Source organism: Mustela nigripes, chromosome 12, assembly GCF_022355385.1.
Source record: "Mustela nigripes isolate SB6536 chromosome 12, MUSNIG.SB6536, whole genome shotgun sequence".
In the NCBI taxonomy this organism is placed as follows: Eukaryota; Metazoa; Chordata; class Mammalia; order Carnivora; family Mustelidae; genus Mustela; species Mustela nigripes.
Window position 1 is genome coordinate 103,105,708 of NC_081568.1, and position 18,236 is coordinate 103,123,943.

General features: G+C 41.7%; 1 protein-coding gene and 1 long non-coding RNA gene across 2 annotated transcripts in view; one reads left to right on the top strand and one right to left on the bottom strand.

Moving 5' to 3' along the window:
- Positions 1-3,354: 3,354 nt before the first annotated feature.
- Positions 3,355-5,513, bottom strand: LOC132028752 (uncharacterized). Its single transcript, XR_009407527.1, has 3 exons — positions 5,369-5,513; positions 4,734-4,768; positions 3,355-4,411 (listed from the first exon to the last, which is right to left on the bottom strand). It is a non-coding gene; the product is annotated as an uncharacterized LOC132028752 (long non-coding RNA).
- A 116-nt stretch (positions 5,514-5,629) lies between these two features.
- SCAMP1 (secretory carrier membrane protein 1) overlaps positions 5,630-18,236 on the top strand; it is a 122,539-nt gene continuing 109,932 nt past the window's right edge. Inside the window, exon 1 of the mRNA XM_059418121.1 lies at positions 5,630-5,821. Within this exon, the coding sequence (XP_059274104.1) occupies positions 5,765-5,821 (57 nt within the window). The 5' untranslated portion in view covers positions 5,630-5,764. The remainder of the gene's footprint in view (positions 5,822-18,236) is intronic.

Below are 18,236 nucleotides of genomic sequence, written 5' to 3' on the forward strand. Positions count from 1 at the left end.
AGCCTGCTTCTCCTACTCCCCCGCTTGCGTTGCTTCTCTTGCTGTGTCTCTGCCAAATGAATAAAATCTTAAAAAAAAAAAAGAAAAAAGAAAAAAGAACCAAACCCAATAGTCAGATTTGGGAGATTAGAAAATGGGTTATATTGCTGTGATTATTTCTTCTTTTACAAGAGTTCCCTGAAGATTTATGCCTAATTTGCAGCTTAAGAATTGTAGACTGCCCTGACTTTGAAGACTTTTATGAATTGCACAGACATTAGGTAATACCAGGTGTAATTATAAAATTAATTGTTCATGAAAAAAACCAAAATCAGTTTTCTGAAAATGTACCTAGATAAAAATAACAGTAGTCCTAGTTCTGCTTCTCAAACTAGTGTCCAAAGAAGTTGTAGGACTGTAACACTTATTTTACTACTTTCCTATATTCATATATTACTATATATATTTCTATGTATTATAAATTTTACTATTATTATATAACTACTATAGTACTACATAATTTACTGTATATGCTATAATGTAGTACATATTATATACTATAGACTTTACTATATAGTTTATATATTTTACTACAACACAATTTACTTAATTTTCCTTTTTTTTATAGTATTTTAAATATGATCACTGGTTAATGCCTCAATATTTAGGTATTATATGTGTGTGTGTGTGTATAACATACTTGTATGTATTTTCAAATTATTTATTTATTTATTTTGACAGAGACCAGTGAGAGAGGGAACACAAGCAGGGCGAGTGGGAGAGGGAGAACAGGCTTCTGGTAGAGCAGGGAGCCCGATGGGGGCTTGATCCCAGGACCCTGGGATCATGACCTAAGCCAAAGGCAGATAGATGCTTAATGACTGAGCCACCCAGGTGCCCATACATGTATGTATAATAATGTTTTGCAAAATGCATTTTGTCTTGCAAGATGAGGATAATTTCACCATAATGTTCTTATGCAGACTCTTCTAGCCAATAAAATGAACTCTACAGTTAGTTCTTTTTTTTTTCTCAAAGATTTTATTTATTTATTTGAGAGAAGCACACGAGGGGGCAGAGAGAGAGAGGGAGAAGTAGGTTCCCCTCTGACACTTAACCATCTGAGCCACCCAGGCGCCCCACAGTTAGTTTTTGCATTTCATTGGCCCATACCATTACAACGTTTCTATGACATCATTGCTTGGAATTTAGAGTTTCAATCCAGAAAATTTTATCATAGTACTTGCACAACTCTGTTTATATTGACTACTAAAATGGTTGTTCTTAATCTTGTATTTGGGCTTATTCTGAGCAAAGATGTTATGTGGGATTTCTTTTTATAAACTAAGAAATGTTAACTGTAAACAATCATTTCTTGAATACTTTTTTCTTTTTTTAAACAATTTTTTAAAAAGATTTTATTTATTTATTTGACAGACAGAGAGAGGGAATACAAGCAAGGAGAGTGGGAGAGGGAGACCAAAGAGGCTTCCCACAGAGCAGGGAACCTGATGCGGGGTTTGATCTCAAGATCCTGGGATCATGACCTGACCTGAAGGCAGATGCCTAAGGACTAAGCCACCCAGGTTCCCCTCTTGAATACTTTGTTAATAGCAGCAGTCACAGCAGAAAATCTCGAGACAGGATCCACTGTGACAGATGATGAATTTCAGTTTTAACACATTAGTGAATCCAGAGTCCAATGAACCTTTTGAAGTAAAAAATGTAAATTTCTAACCTGACATTTTATCAGCATTTACCAGCTATATGCTAGCAGTGTAGAAAACATGGAATGTAGCTTATAACCCCTACCCAACAGATTCTCAAACTTAATTTGTTTGACTGAGGAAGAAGAAACATGATAATGGAGTGAGGCATATCCTAAAGGAAAAACAAAAACAAAACAGAGTTAGGGAGGGGTGAGACATTGCCACAGGTTAATAAAATATTTGAGCTGTCCAAAGGACCCAAAATATTTAGCTATATTGTAGGGCTTTTAGGAAGTTTCCTAAAAGTTTTATCTCATCCATTGCTTTATCTTTAACATCTAAAACACTGTTTATCAGTTAGTAGGTGCTCCATAAATACTTGCTGAATGATTAGTGTGAAACTTCTGATCAGAGAGGGGAATTGATTTGAGAAAGGTCACACAGCTGGTTTATGGCAGATCTGGATCCAGAACTAGTTTTAATTCTTCATTCTTTGTTCTACCAAATTTAGGGGCACCTCCTGGAAAATGAACAAGTCCAACCAGTGAAGCCTCCCATATGCTGACTTTGTCTTCCACATAGCATTTTGTCTTCCTTTATGAAATATACCACTAACCAAATCTATCAATTTAATGTCCGAAATGTGAGCTGAGAGAATGGAGTTTTGTTCTTAGTTCCTCTATTCACTCACTCCCTTTGCCACCGAGGCAAATTATGTAACCTGTCCAAAGACAGTTTCTTCTCCTGAAGGAGCTCAGCTCCCTTTCATTTCTCATGTTAGGACATGAGAGTCCTAAATTTCATGAAAGCTAATCAGTAAGCTCACCCATGGACCATATGTCTGAACGTCTTTATTTTTTAATTTTTTAATTTTTTTAATTTTTTATAAGCATATATTTTTATCCCTAGGGGTACAGGTCTGTGTCTGTCTGAACGTCTTTATATCAGGGTTCTTAAAGTGTGGTCAGCGTATCACTTTTTTTTTTTTTTTAATTTATTTATTTGACAGAGAGAGGGAGAGATCACAAGCAAGCAGAGAGGCAGGCAGAGAGAGAGGGGGAAGCAGGCTCCCCGCTGAGCAGAGGGCCCTATGCTCGGCTAGATCCTAGGACCCTGGGACCATGACCTGAGCCGAAAGCAGAGGCTTAACCTACTGAGCCACCCAGGCGCCCCTAGCATATCACTTCTAGCAGAGTCCTTTAAAAATGCTGCTCTTGCAACTGTTAAAGAGAATAAAATAAACACATAGTTTTTGATTTGGACGGATTTCCACTAGGCAACGCTTCCCAGCGCTTTTCACTTCTATAGTCATGGTACACACAAAAAGTGAGAATACTGGAATACTTGGCTGGCTTAGCCAGAAGATCATGTGAAGTTCAATCCCCACTTTGGGGGTAGAAATTACTTAAGATATATAAATAAAAACTTTATTTTTATTTTATTTATTTATTTTTTAAATATTTTATTTATTTATTTGACAGACAGAGATCACAAGTAGGCAGAGAGGCAGGCAGAGAGAGAAGTGGAAGCAGGCTCCCTGATGAGCAGAGAGCCCGATGTGGGGCTCGATCCCAGGACCCTGGGATCATGACCTGAGCCGAAAGCAGAGGCTTTAACCCACTGAGCCACCCAGGCGCCCCTATAAATAAAAACTTTAAAAAAGTAGTAATATTTATGAGGTGTATTTGCATAAGAAAGCTTAGACTATCTCTTTGCTAATGCACATTTCACTGAGAAACTGCCAGAAATACCATTTAATAAGAAAAACAAGTTTCAGGAAAATATTATATGTGATCCATTTTCAAGACAATGCTAAAACTTTGTATATGCAATATGTCTACATGAGTATGTATTATGTATTGTGTGTGATCATGTATTATGTGCATGTAGATATACAATGTTATAAGAATGTTGAAAGGATCATACTGGTTGTTAAAGTAGGGGAAGAGAGAAGGGAAAACAAAGAATAAAGAGAAAAAAATTGAGAACACCAGTATGTATGTAGATTAAGGCCCCCTATCTGAGATTCCTTAAAGCAGAATTTAAAAGATAAAAGATGTGCAGAGGTGGGTGTCTGCATCATTAACAGGATTCTGTAACAGTAAAGTCTGTTAAGTCTTTGCATTAGGTGATAATATCATTAGCTGTAAACACACTGTATTGGAAATTTCCATCCTGCAATGCAGGCTAAGCTGATACTCATTGTCTTGGAACATAGTAGATGCATAATAAATAGCTTCTGATTATTTGAGTCATTTGGAGGACAGGTGGAGGGAGTAAGGGCCAAAGTGGTGAGACAAGCAGATCAGGTGGGCAAGGTCAATCTTAGGAGAGTTGAGGAAAAAAAGCACATAACAACAGTGGACTGGGCCCTCTTGCCATTTTCAGACATTCAACCAATATTTGTTAGGTACTAAATACATGCAGGACACTTTTTCTAGTTCTTACGTAATTCCCAAGTAACCCTTTACAGAGTCAAAGATATTAAGAGATAGCACTAGACCCATCAGAACCGGGATTTGAACCAGACACATGTTTTGAGCACTAAACTAATGAACCAAACCCCAGGCAGCTGCGGAGGATAGGGTGGTGAATCCGTTAGCTCTTTTTTATATCTGAGATCTTGAAGCTCTGCCGTGATCTTCTCTGTTCTCACTCACCAGCTGACCCTCCTAGTCAGGTGCCTAGAAGCAGCTTCTTCATCCTGTATTTCTACTTGGATCCTGCCAAAGAGATTATAATAAATCTGGTTTTTGTAATCATTCCTAGAACTAGTGTTTTCAGAGTGGGGAAAAAGTATTATTTCCCAGGGGACTTTGCATAGTGCAAGCTCCCCTCTCCCCAGCCCCCTCACAAGCTAGTAAGACTAATTCTAGTTTTTTCCCCAAAACCTGGGGACAGACCAAGTGAGCATTCTGGCTCTTCGTTGCTTCATCTGCTAAGTGCTTTTCTGTTAGAGCAGAAAGATGAAAGTGGGGAAGGGGATGCCCTCTCATTAACTTCAGGGGTAGGATAACAAATAGTACAAAAATTCTTTACACGTACCCATTTTTCTGTGCTCTCATCCCTGCTGTTGGGGGCTGTTAAAGGAAAAAAATCAGAGGTGTATATTTTGCGCCCAAATGCCTTAAAGTAAAAACAACAATAAAAACATCCTTTTATCACCACTAACCACTAACATTAACTTGAGGACCTTGATTTCTAAATTCGTTTCACCCTCATCCCATCCCCATTCATTTCCGGAAAAGTAGCCATTTTGCAGATTCCGGAGAATGGGAGCAGAGGCTGGAACCTACTACTGGATCTTTTCACTTTCCAAAACCCCTGTAGAGCCATTCCGGATCGGTAACTCGAGACTGGTCTCCGTGATTTATCAGTAACCTAGAGTCCAGGGACCGGAAGGCGAGAGGCTGCGATTCCCAGGTGGGGTCAGGTGGGGTGTGTGTGCAGAACTCATTAGCGAGGTCAGGTCCCCACGGGACATTGTCTTTGGAGCCAGGTGCGGAGCTTCTCCAGCTGCCGGAGCCTCTCCAGCCATGTGCTGGAAGCGTGGTTAAATAGCTGCCCCCTCCCCGGGTGTGCAGCGTACTTCTCACGCCTCCTTCCCAACCTGGGGAAATGGGGTCAGTGTGTGTCTTGCTCATAGAATACCACCTCTTTCCCAAGTCACGATCGCTTACCGGCAGCCAATCCTAAATGGATAGTAATATAATTCTAGCCAAACTCATTCCTCCGCAAGACGCGTAATCTTGGGCCCAAGGAACCTAGGACGGGTCACTCCCGCTCTCCGTTCCCGGCTCCCTCCGCCCCTGGTCCCCACTCGGTCGCAGCCAAAGCCCGGAACGCTGGATCCAGGCCCGGAAGAACGGGATCACGAACGGGAACGGCGCCGCCGGCCGGGAGCCCGTGGCACCGGGCATGCTCAGTGGCGCGGCCGGCTGGGTGGCCCCGAGAGCTGCACCCGGATCTGCTCGGCGGCGGCGGCGGCGGCGACGTGAGCGCGCAGGGGGGCGGCGGCCTCGCCTCGTCTCCCTCTCTGCGCCTGGGTCCGGTGGGTGACGCCAAGCGCCAGAGAGATGTCGGATTTCGACAGTAACCCCTTTGCGGACCCGGATCTCAACAACCCTTTCAAGGTGAGAGTGTGGTCCCCAGCAGCCTTCCGCCGCCGCGACGCGTTGTTGTTTGTGAAAACGGCAAGTTCCTTCGCGCCCACCGAGCCCGCCCCTCGGCTCCCCTTAGCCGCGTAGACAGGGGCTCGGGGACGGCCCGCTCCCCATTTGAGGGTCGCGCCCCGGCCCTCGCACCGCTTGTTTGGGGGTTGGAGTGGAACGTCCTCGGCTCCCTCTCCCGCCGCCCCCTCTCGCACATTCCCGACTGGGGACGGTCGTGCCGTCGCCCGGGAGTGGGCCCGCGCGTCGGGAGGGTTCCCGGCCCGTCTCTCGGGAGCGGGGAGAGTAGAGCTCAGGGCAGGTGGAGTTGTCAGTTGACAGGCGAGTGTGGCGGGCCGGGCCCGGGCGGGGGCCGGGAGCCGGGAGGCGGCGGAGGGGATCGCCTTCGGGTGGGGTTGTCATGGGGACCCGCAGCGGCGGCGAAGGGCTGCGTGGGGGGTGATGGCAGAGGTGTAGAAGAGAGGTGAGGGTGTCGAGTACGCTGCGATTAAAAAAAAAAAAAAAAAAAGCCTGTGTTTTTATTTTTTAAACTTGTGTTGCGTCCACATACCACCAGCGGCGCTGCTCCCCCTCCCCCCATTTGATTGAGGTTGAGAGTATTGATATCGAAGCCGAAGTGAAAAATAAATAAACACACCTGGGAAACAATAGTGCACGTGGACGACCATCTTCTTACCTAACTGCTCTTAGTAAGGTGAACGACGGGATGTTTTCCAAGCTCCTGGTGCGTCACCGGTTCTCTGGGCTGTGTGAGGATAGCATTTCGTCCATGAGCTTCTTTCCTTCTTGGAGTGAACCTTACCAGCCCTGGCTTTGGAAGGGCTTGGCACAGAAACGGGCAATGAGGGAGAAGGCTAAGATGTTTATGATCTATGCTTAAACTGCTGCATGAGTAAATAACTATTTAAAGAATAATAGTCTAGGTTTCTTAATGAGCCTCAGCTGCTTACAAGTATAATTTGTTTCCAACTGTTGGTCAAAGTTTTTTTTTTCTGGATATGTGCAATAGTAACTTTAATTTGTACTCAAACAATATGAAAGAGTAACTTTATTTTGTGGTCTCATAAGTGTCACTTTTGCCTTGAGTTTACATCTCATTACTCCTGGTTTTGTCTCTTATTACGAATCCTGGAAGGGGGTGGCACCCGCCTGGCTCAGTCCGTGGAGCATGCTACTCTTGATCTTGGGGTTGTGAGTTCAAGCCCCATGTTGGGTGTAGAAATTATTTAAAAATAAAACCTTAAAAAAAATTCTGGAAGGGAAAAATCTCTTTTTAAAAAATTATTGGCCTTTTAATTTCATGGGGGATTATTATAATTAAATGATGATGGTTCTTGACAACTTGATTCACTGTGTAGGAATGTAGAGTCAATTCAGTCTGCTTTTGCTCCTAGTGTCCTTTAAGAAGATTCTGTGCAAACGGCCCGAAACTTTTCAGACTTTTAATAACTGATAAGGTTGCACTTTAAGGAGAGTACTTTCCTCCCTTCCACACCCCTTCCCCCCTATTTAGTATTTGGTATTCCAGCATTCCATCTTGTGGAAAATCTGATTATTCTTTAATTATAGACAATCTGAATACACGTTTCATAACTTGCAAAATAGGTGTCATTTTAAGATATTTTGAAGGTATAATATTGAGAACCTGTTAGCTTTTTCTAATTCAGATACTTGTTTGATGTTATTTATTCAGCATCTGACAGTTTGGCTCTTTTCTATTTGGGCATTCCATTTCATGACTCATTTTGTGTTAGCTGAGTCCCTTGTAAGCGCAAGACATTGTTTTCTTCTTAACCTGGACTGCTTTTTTGTGACATGTGATGTTGCCATGACACTTTGCTTTTCTGCCATAGGTATGGTCTTTGTAGTAATTCTAAACCCAAAAGTGGTTTCATTTTTAATTTTTTTTCCCAAAAGTAGTTTTAAAGATTTATTTATTTTTATTTCAGAGGGGGAGGGCAAGCACGTGAGGAGGGAGGGGCATAGGAAGAATCCCAAGCAGGTTCCACACTCAGTGAAGCCTGAGGTGAGGCTCAATCCCACAACCTTAACATCATGACCTGGGCTGAATTTAAGAGTAGGCCACCTAACCATGTGAGCCACCCAGGTGCCCCTCCAAACTAGTTTTATTTTATTTTTCTATTTGACAGTGTGAGAACACAAGCAGGGGGAGCAGAAGAGAGAGAAGCAGGCTCCCTGTTGAGCAGGGAGCCCAAGGTGGGGCTCAAACCCAGGACCCAGGATCATGACCTGAGCCCAAGGCAGGTGCATAACAGACTTAGCCACCCAGGTGCCCCCCCAAAAGTAGTTTTATTTTATTTTTTTTTTTTTTAAAGATTTTATTTATTTATTTGACAGAGAGAAATCACAAGTAGATGGAGAGGCAGGCAGAGAGAGAGAGAGGGAAGCAGGCTCTCGCTGAGCAGAGAGCCCGATGCGGGACTCGATCCCAGGACTCTGAGATCATGACCTGAGCCGAAGGCAGCGGCTTAACCCACTGAGCCACCCAGGCGCCCCCAAAAGTAGTTTTAAATACTCATTTGTGGTGGCATAAAATTACAAAACTTTTTTGTTGCTTATAAGGTGGATACACTCAGAGGACAATGACTATTTAAATCCATAAAATGTTTCAAGGGATGGATAATCTAGGCCTAAAGAAGATTTGGCTGTACACATATTCCTAGTTTATGGCCTTACCCTGTTTTTGGTGACTGTCACAGGACTGTATATATGACCGTTTATCTTTCCTTTTGTGTCTCCCTGCCCTGCTACTTAAAGTGAAGCTTTACATCTAGTGCATAGTCTTTCTTCTTACGTGTGATTTTTGAAATAGAAAAAAAAAAATTAAAAAAAATTTTTTTTTGAATTGATTTTTGAATTAGCATTTCTTGTCCTCTCTACTTAAATATGAAAGTTCTTGGCTTTGGGGCGCCTGGGTGGCTCAGTGGACCTGCCTTTGGCTCAGGTCATGATCTCAGGGTCTTGTGATCGAGCCCCATATCGGGCTCTCTGCTCAGCGGGGAGCCTCCCCCTCCTCCCTGCCCAACCTGCCTCTTTGCCTACTTGTGATCTCTGTAAATTAAAAAAAAATGATAATTAAAAAAAAAAAAAAAGTTCCCGGCTTTATCTTTTTGTTAACTTATGGTCCTTTCTTTTCAGATCTGTTCTCATTTTCAATATTGCAGTATTGAAAAATTTCTTATTTTCAAACTGTGGTATTTCATATTTGGCAACCTTCCTAATTTCTTGGTTAAAAGTTACTCGATTTTTGGGGCACCTAGGTGGCTCTGGTGCCTGACTTAAACATCTAACTCTTGATTTTGGCTCAGGTCGTGGTCTCAGAGTTGGGAGATTGAGCCTGGCATCCACACAGGGTGTGGAGCCTGTTTAGGATTCTCTCTTCCCCTCTTTGTCTGTCCCTCCCCCACTCTTCTTTCTCCTTCTCTGAAGAAACAAAAAAAACAAACCAAATCCCCGAAACCATAAAACAAAACCTATGAGATTTTAAGTTTTGTATTTAAATTCTAGATATAGTGTCATATTAGTTTCATTAGTAGAATTTTATGATTTATCACTTAAATACAGTACCACAACAAGTGCCCTCCTTAATACCCATCCCCCTGCCTGCCTCCCCTCCAGCAACCCTCAGTTTGTTTTCTATTGTTAAGACTCCATTTTGTGATTTGCCTGTCTCTTTTCCCTCTATGTTAATGTTTATTTCTTAAATTCCACATATGCGTGAAATCACATGGAATTTGTCTTTCTCTGACTAACTCGTTTCACTTAGCATAGTACACTGTAGCTCCATCCACGTTGCAAGTGGCAGGATTTCATTTTTTGATGTCTGAGTAATGTTCCATCATAGATATGTACTACATACAGCTTCTTTATCCATTATTTAGTGAACATTTGGGCACTTTCCATAATTTGGCTATTGTTTATAAAGCGGATATAAGCATCAGGAGGCATATGTCCTTTCGAATCACTATTTTTGGATCCTTTGGGTAAATACCTAATAGTGCAGTTACTGGGTCATAGTGTAGTTCTATTTTTAACTTTTTGAGGAACCTCCATACTGTTTTTCCAGAGTGGCTGCACCAGTTTGCATTCCCACCAACAGTGCTAGAGGGTTCCCTTTCTCCATATCCTTGCCACCACTTGTTTCCTGTTAATTTTAATTTTGCTAATTTTAGCCATTCTGCCTGGTGTGAGGTGATAGCCTCATAGTAGTTTTGATTTGTATTTCCCTGAAGTTGAGTGATGGTGAGCATCTTTTCACGTATCTATTAGCCATCTCGATGTGTTCTTTGGGAAAGTGTCTATTCGTGACTTCTGCCCATTTCTTGACTGGATTATTTATTTTTTGGGTGTTGAGTTTGGTGAGTCATGTATAGATTTTGAACACTAACCCTTTATCAGATACGTCATTTGTAAATATCCTCTTCCATTCAGAAGATTGCTTTTTAGTTCTGTTGAATGTTTCCTTTGCTGTGCAGAAGCTTTTTTTCTTGATGAAGTCCCAATAGTTCATTTTTGCTTTTGTTTCTCTTACCTCCAGAGATGTATCTGGTAAGAAGTTGGTACTGTAAAGTTTTTTTCCGGCGAGATAAACACAACACCAGGCAAAGTGGGTGCAAGGCAAGATTTATTAAAAACGCTCTCCGGCGAAGTTTCAGGGCTCAGGAGAGGGGGAGCCAGGAAAGTTGTGCCGGGAGGAGGTGGGCACCCTCGGGCGAGGTTCCGCCACTCTGGAAAGCAGAGTGGCGGAAGTCGCACCCAAGGCAGGGAGGAGGGGGCTTTTAAGGGGTCTCGGGAGGAAGCTCAGGGGTCTTTTGGAAGTTTCCCTTATTTGGATATCCCGCCTGCTCATCGGGATCCCATTGGTGCACAGGAGCCCGGGGCGGGGGTCTCAGATTCCTGCTTGGGCCTTTGTTCTCCTGTCCGAGCTCAGGTCTTGTGGCGGGAACTTTCGCCATCTTTGGTAGCCCCCTTCCTGCCAGCCCAACAGGTACAGCCCATGTCAAAGAGGTTGCTAGCTGTGTTCTCCTCTAGGATTTTGATGACTGCTCCCTCACATTGAGGTCATTCATCCATTTTGAATTTATTTTTTGTGTATAATGTAAGAAAGTGGTTCAGTTTTATTCTTTTGCATGTAACTGTCCAGGTTTTCCAACAGCATTTGTTGAAGAGACTGTTTTCCATTGGATGTTTTTTCCTGTTTTGTCGATTAGTTGACCATAGAGTTGTGGATCCATTTCTGGATTTTCTATTCTGTTCCATTGATCTTTCTATTCTGTTCCATTGATCTTTGTTTTTGTGCCATGACCATACTGTCTTGATCACTACAGCTTTGTCATATAATTTGAAGTCTAGAATTGTGAAGCTTTCAGCTTTGCCCTTCTTTTTCTTTTTTTAAATTATGTTATGTTAATCACCATACAGTACATCATTAGTTTTTTTTTTTTTTTAAAGATTTTATTTATTTGTTTGACACAGAGAGATCACCAGTAAGCAGAGCAGTAGGCAGAGACAGAGGGGGAAGCAGGCTCCCCTCTGAGCAGAGAGCCCGATGCGGGGTTTGATCCCAGGATCCTGAGATCATGACCTGAGCTGAAGGCAGAGGCTAACCCACTGAGCCACCCAGGTGCCCCACATCATTAGTTTTTGATATTGTGTTCCATGATTCATTGTTTGCATATAACACCCAGTGCTCATCACAACACATGCCCTCCTTAATATCCATCACTGGGCTAACCCAACCCCCCACCCCCTTCTCCTGTAAAACCCTCAATTTGTTTCCTGGAGTCCATGGTCTCTCATGGTTCATCTCCCCCTCTGATTCCCCCCCTTCATTTTTCCCTTCCTACTCCTAATGCCCTCCCATGCTATTCCTTACATTCTACATATAAGTGAAACCTTATGGTAATTCTCTTTTTCTGCTTGACTTATTTCACATAGCATAATCTTCTCCAGTCCCATCCATGTTGATGCAAATGGTGGGTATTCATCCTTTCTGATGGCTGAGTAATATTCCGTTGTATATATGGACCACATCTTCTTTATCCGTTCATCTGTTAAGGGACATCTTAGCTCTTTCCACACTTTAGCACAGCAATACTGTGGACATTGCTACTATGAACATCGGGGTGCATGTGGCCCTTCTTTTCACTATATCTGTATCTTTTGGGGTAAATACCCAGTAGTGCAATTGCTGGGTCATAGGGTAGCTCTATTTTTAATTTTTGGAGGAACTTCCACACTGTTTTCTGAAGTTTGCCTTTCTTTTTCAAGATTGCTTTGGCTATTTGGGGTCATTTTTGGTTCCATACAAATTTTAGGGTTGTTAGTTTTAGCTCTGTGAAAAACCCTGATGATATTTTGATAGGGGTTGTTTTGAATGTGTAGATTGCTTTAGATATCCTAGGCATTTTAACAATAATTGTTCTTCTAATCCTTAAGCATGGGATGTTTTCCCATTTCTTTGTCTTCTCTTCAATTTCCTTCATATATATTCCACAGTTCTCAGAGTACAGATCTTTTACCTCTTTGGTTAGGTTTATTCCTAGGTATCTCAGGGTTTTTTGTGCAATTGTAAATGGGATTGATTCTTTGATTTCTGTTTTTGCTGCTTCATTATTGGTGTATAGAAATTCCACAGATTTCTATAAGTTGATTTTTGTATCCTGCAACTTTAGTGAATTTTGTATCAGTTATAGCAAATTTTTTTGGTAGTCTTTTGGGTTTCTTATATTGAGGGAGTATCATATCTTCTTTTTTTTTAAATTTATTTATTTATTTTTTCAGAGAGAGATCACAAGTAGGCAGAGAGGCAGACAGAGAGAGAGGAGGAAGCAGGCTCCCCGCTGAGCAGAGAGCCCGATGCGGGGCTCAATCCCAGAACCCTGGGATCATGACCCGAGGCGAAGGCAGAGGCTTTAAACCACTGAGCCACCCAGGCACCCCTCATATCTTCTTTTAATGGTGAAAATTTGACTTCTTTCTTGCTGATTTGGATGACTTTTTGTTGTTGTTGTTGTTGTCTGATTGCTAAGACTAGGAGTTCCAGTACTATGTTAAATAACAATGGTAAGAGTGGACATCCCTGTCTTGTTCCTGACCATAGAGGAAGAGCTACCAGTCTTTCCTTATTGAGGATGATATTCTCTGTGGGTCTTTCGTATATGGCCTTTATGATGTTGAGGTATGTTCCATCTATCCCTACCTTGTTGAGACTTTATCAGGAAAGGGCGCTGTATTTTGTCAAATGCTTTTTCTGCACCTATTGACAGGATCATATAGTTCTTACTCTTTCTTTTGTTACTGTGGTGTATCACATTGGTTTGTGAATATCCAAGCCGCCCCTGCAGCCCAGGAATAAATCCCATTTGATTGTGATGGTTGATTCTTTTAATGCACTATTGTGTTCAGTTTGCTAGTATTTTGTTGAGAATTTTTGCATTCATGTTCATCAGTGATACTGGCCTGTAATTCTCTTTTTTAATTGTCTGGTTTTGGAATCAAGGTAATGCTGGCCTCATAGAATAAGTTTGGAAGTTTTTCTTCCACATCTATTACTGGGAACAGTTTGAGAAGAATAGATGTTAAGTCTTTAAATGTTTGGTTGAATTTCCTAGGAAGCTGTCTGGTTCTAGACCATTGTTTGTTGGGAGACTTTGATTATGGATTCAATTTCTTGCTGGTTATTGGTGTGCTTAATTTTTTTATTTCTTCCTGGCTCAGTTTATATGTTTCTAGGAATTTATTCATTTCTTCCAGATTGCCTAGTTTATTTGCATATAATTTTTCATAATATTCTCTTAGAATTGTTTTATTTCTGTGGTGTTGGTTGTGATCTCTCCAACTTGTGGTTTTATTTTTTTTTTTAAGATTTTATTTATTTATTAGAGAGAGAGAGAATGAGTAGGGGGAGAGACAGAGGGAGAGGAAGAGAGAGAATCTCAAGCACACTCCAGATGGAGCACGGAGCCTGACAAAGGGCTCAGTCTCCTGACCCTGAGATCATGACGTGAGCTGAAATCAAGAGTTGGATGCTTAACTGACTGAGCCACCCAGGTGTCCAGTTGTAATTTTATTTCTTTGGGTCCTTTCTGTTTCCATTTTGATAAGTGTGGCTAGGGATTTATCAGTTTTATTCATTCTAAGAACAAGCTCCTGGTTTCATTGGTCTTTTCTTCTGTTTCTTGTTTATTTCTGTATCATTTATTTCTGCTTTAATATTTATTCACTTTTCTGCTAGCTTTAGGCTTCATTTCTTTTTGTAGTTTCTATAGGTTGTATATTTGAGATTTTTCTTGCTTCCTGAGGTAGACCTGTATTGCTATATAATTCTTTCTTATGACTGCTTTTGCTGCATCCCAAAGGTTTTGGACCGTCATGTTTTCATTTTCATTTGTTTTGATGTATTTTTTTTTTTTTTTAATTCTTTAACCCGTTCTTTCTTTTTTTTTTTTTTTTTTTTTTTAAAGATTTTATTTATTTATTTGACAGACAGAGATCACAAGTAGGCAGAGAGGCAGGCAGAGAGAGAGGAGGAAGCAGGCTCCCTGCCGAGCAGAGAGCCCTATGCGGGACTCGATCCCAGGACCTGAGATCATGACCTGAGCCGTAGGCAGCGGCTTAACCCACTGAGCCACCCAGGCGCCCCTAACCCGTTCATTCTTTAGTAGGATATTCTTTAACCTCCATGTATTGGTGGTCTTTCCAAATTTTTTTCTTGTGATTGACTTGAAGTTTCATAGCATTATGGTTGGGAAAATATGCATGGTATGACCTCAGTCTTTCTGTACTTGTTAAGGCCTGATTTGTGACCCAGTATGTGATCTGTTCTGGAGAATGTCCCGTGATGAAATGTTCTGAATATATCTGTTAAGTCCATCTGGTCCAGTGTATCATTCAAAGCCATTGTTTGCATTTTGCTTTTCTGCTTAGATGATCTGTTCATGCTCTAAGTGGGGTGTTGAAATCCCCCATTATTATTATCAATGAGTGCCTATGTTTGTTACTAATTGTCTAATATATTTGGGTGTTTGCAAGTTGGGGGCATAAATATTTATAATTGTTAGATCTTCTTGTTGGATAGACCCCTTTGTTATGATATAGTGCCCTTCTTCTTCTGTTACAGTCTTTGATTTAAAATGTAATTTGATATAAGGATGGCTACTCCAGCTTTCTTTGACTTCCATTAGATGATAAATATTTATCCATCAATTGACTTTCAATCTACAAGTGTCTTTAGGTCTAAAATGAGTCTCTTGTAGGCAGCATGTAGTTGGGTCTTATTTTTTTCTTTTTTTTTTTTTTTTTTTTTTTAAGGTTTTTTTTTTTTTTTTTACAGACAGAGATCACAAGTAGGCAGAGAGGCAGACAGAGAGAGAGAGAGAGGAGCAGGCTCCCTGCAGAGCAGAGAGCCCCATGCGGGGCTCGATCCCAGGACCCTGGGATCAGGGCCCTAGCCGAAGGCAGAGGCCTTAACCCACTGAGCCACCCAGGCGCCCCGGGTCTTATTTTTTTTAATCCATTTTGGTACCCAGTGTCTTTTGACTGGAGCATTTAGTCCATTTATGTTCAGAATGATTACTGATAAGAATTTAGTGCCATTGTATTACCTGTTAAGTTGTTTCTAGAGATTTTCTCTGTACCTTTCTAGTCTTTGAGTGAGAGAGAAAGACCAAAAACGACAAAGAGTCCCCTTTAATATTTCTTGCAGGACTTGTTTAGTGGTCACGAAGTCCTTTAGTTTTTGTTTGTCTGGGAAACACTTCATCTCTCCATCTATTCTGAGTGACTGCCTTCCTAGATAGAGTATTTTGACTGCATATTTTTCCTATTTAGCACATTGAATATATCCTGCCACTTCTTTGGCCTGCTGAGTTTCTGTGGAGAGATCTGCTGCTAACCTATCTGTCTTCCCTTATAAGTTAGGGATTTCTTTTCACTTACTGCTTTTAGGATTTTTAAAATTTCTGTATTTTGTAAATTTAACTGATTTGCCTTGGTGTTGGCCTGCTTTTGTTGATTTTGGTGGGAGTTCTCTCTGCCTCCTGGATTTGAATGTCTGTTTTCTTCCCCAAATTAGAGAAGTTTTCAACTATAATTTCTTCAATTAAACCTTCTGCCCCATTTTCCTTCTGTTCTTTTGGGATCCTTATTATAGGAATATTACTTTGCCTTAAGGAGTCTTTAAGTTCCCTGAGTCTGTATTCACAATCTAATATTTTTCTTTTCTTTTTAGCTTCTTTATTTTTTATAATTTTATGTTCTGTGTCACTTATTCATTCCTCTGCATCCTTCCATCCATTACATCCAGTTGGTTTCATACCTCAGTTTACGGTGTTATTTAGTTGAGCCTGACTAGTTTTTAGGTCTTTGGTTTCTGCATAAGGGACTCCCTGGTGTCTTCTATGCTTTTCTTAAGCCCACCTGATATCCTTATGATTGTTGCTTTAAATTCTGGATCGAGGGGCACCTGGGTGGCTCAGCTGGTTAAACATCTAACATCAGCTCAGGTCATGATCTTGGGGTCCTGGGATTAAGCCCCACATTGGACTTAGGGAGTGCGGGGGTTCTGCTTCTCCCTCTGCCTCTTTACCCCACTTGTGCTTACACACTTTCTCTTTCCCTAAAATAAATAGAATCTTTAAAAAATAAATTCTGGATCAAGCATATTTCTTATGTCTATTTCAAGTAGATGCCTGGCTGTGACCTTTTCTTGTTCTATGGGATGAATTCCTCTGTCTTGGCATTTTCATCTCCATCTTCTTTTGTGTGTTAGGAAAACCTATTATGTTTCCTGTTCCTGAGAGTATTGTCTTTATAAAGAAGAGGTCATATACTGTTCAGGGCCTGGCGCTTCAGGAAGTGTCTCCGATGTATGCTGTGTGTGCTGTGTTGCTGTGTTTTGCTTGCTCTTTCCCTGAGGTCAGTCCTCTGCAGGGTTTTTCCTTGCCTGCAGTGGGGAGTGTTTGGACATGGGCCAGCATCTGGTAAGTTTTAACTAGGTGTGCTCTGATCTGCTTGCTAAAAGAGACCTGATGCTGTATCCACTCCAGCTGAAGCTGTGCAGAACTCTGTGGTCAGTAGATGTGGTGTGTATGTGTTGGGGGGCGGGGGTTTGTGCTGCTTTTCTGCTGTGCTGATTCTCAGGCAAGACACACTTGCCTGAGAAAAGCGGCACCTGCTGAGTGCACAGGGCCAGGACTTGGTGTAAGTGATTTATGCCACTCTTGGCACTGTGCTGTTCACTGAAGTTAGTTTATGCTGGGAGGTGGGAGAGAGTAATGGCATCTGCCAACATGTTTGTCCCCAGAGAGGCAAACCACCTCTTTTAGATGTGCTCCAAGAAGGGGGAAATCATCTCTCCCAGTGTGTCCTAGGGGATCCTCAGATCATGTTGTCTGCCCTGGGCTATCTGTACTAGTTCTCCACAGGAGCACTGCATCACCGGCTGGGCTCCACACCCGCCGTGCCGTGGTCCTCTAAAATTCTAGTGTTTGAGCCCTGTGTTTGTAAAAACTTACAAAAATCAGCCCTCTCATTTCCCCAGTCACTGGCTTTGGGGAGGTGGCTTCTTTCTGTGATCCCCTGTGCACTCTTCTCTCTCGCTCTCTCTCACTTCTCTCCATGACAGTGTTCCCTCCCCTCCGAGGCACCTGTGATCCTCTTCTCCCCCCAGATCATGTCTCCACATCTCCAGCCTTGCATGATGTGGTCTTTTATCTCCCTCTATTTTTGCAATTCTGTTTTTAGAACGATTTCTTGGGTGTCCAAAATGAATTGATATTTATCTAGCTGAGTTCCAGGGACCAGGCAAGCCTGGGGTCCTCCTGCTACTCTGCCATCTTAGTTCCTTTGGACTTTACCATTTTTAATGAATGATCAGATTACCAGTTAATTATGAGGGCTACAATTCAGGAATGGCCAAACAGAGGAGATGCCCAGGGCAAGGCCTGAGGGGTGAACATCTGGCCTCCAGGCATACCTGTCTCCCAGTACCTCCATAAGTTTGACCTGGAAGCTCTCCAAACCCCATCTCGTAGGGTAGGCGGAATGAAGTAAATGATCAAAAACTATTTGGCTTCTATTGCTTTTTTAGTCTTCAGCATTTCTTTTCCTTCACTTTTAGGTTAGGAGCCCTTTACCAGCATCTTCATTTGAACTGTCATGAAAATAATTTCTGAGGATAATCTTCTTAGATAATGTTAACTGTAATGGCTTACTTGTTTTTATCAGCTGTTGTAAAATAATTTTGCTGGATTCAGTTTTTTTTTTTTTTTTTTTTTTTTAGCTCCTGCTTGATTCTAGTGGTTGTGATCGGCTAAATGAAAGAGTTTATGGAATTTGAATAGTTTTTATTGTGTAT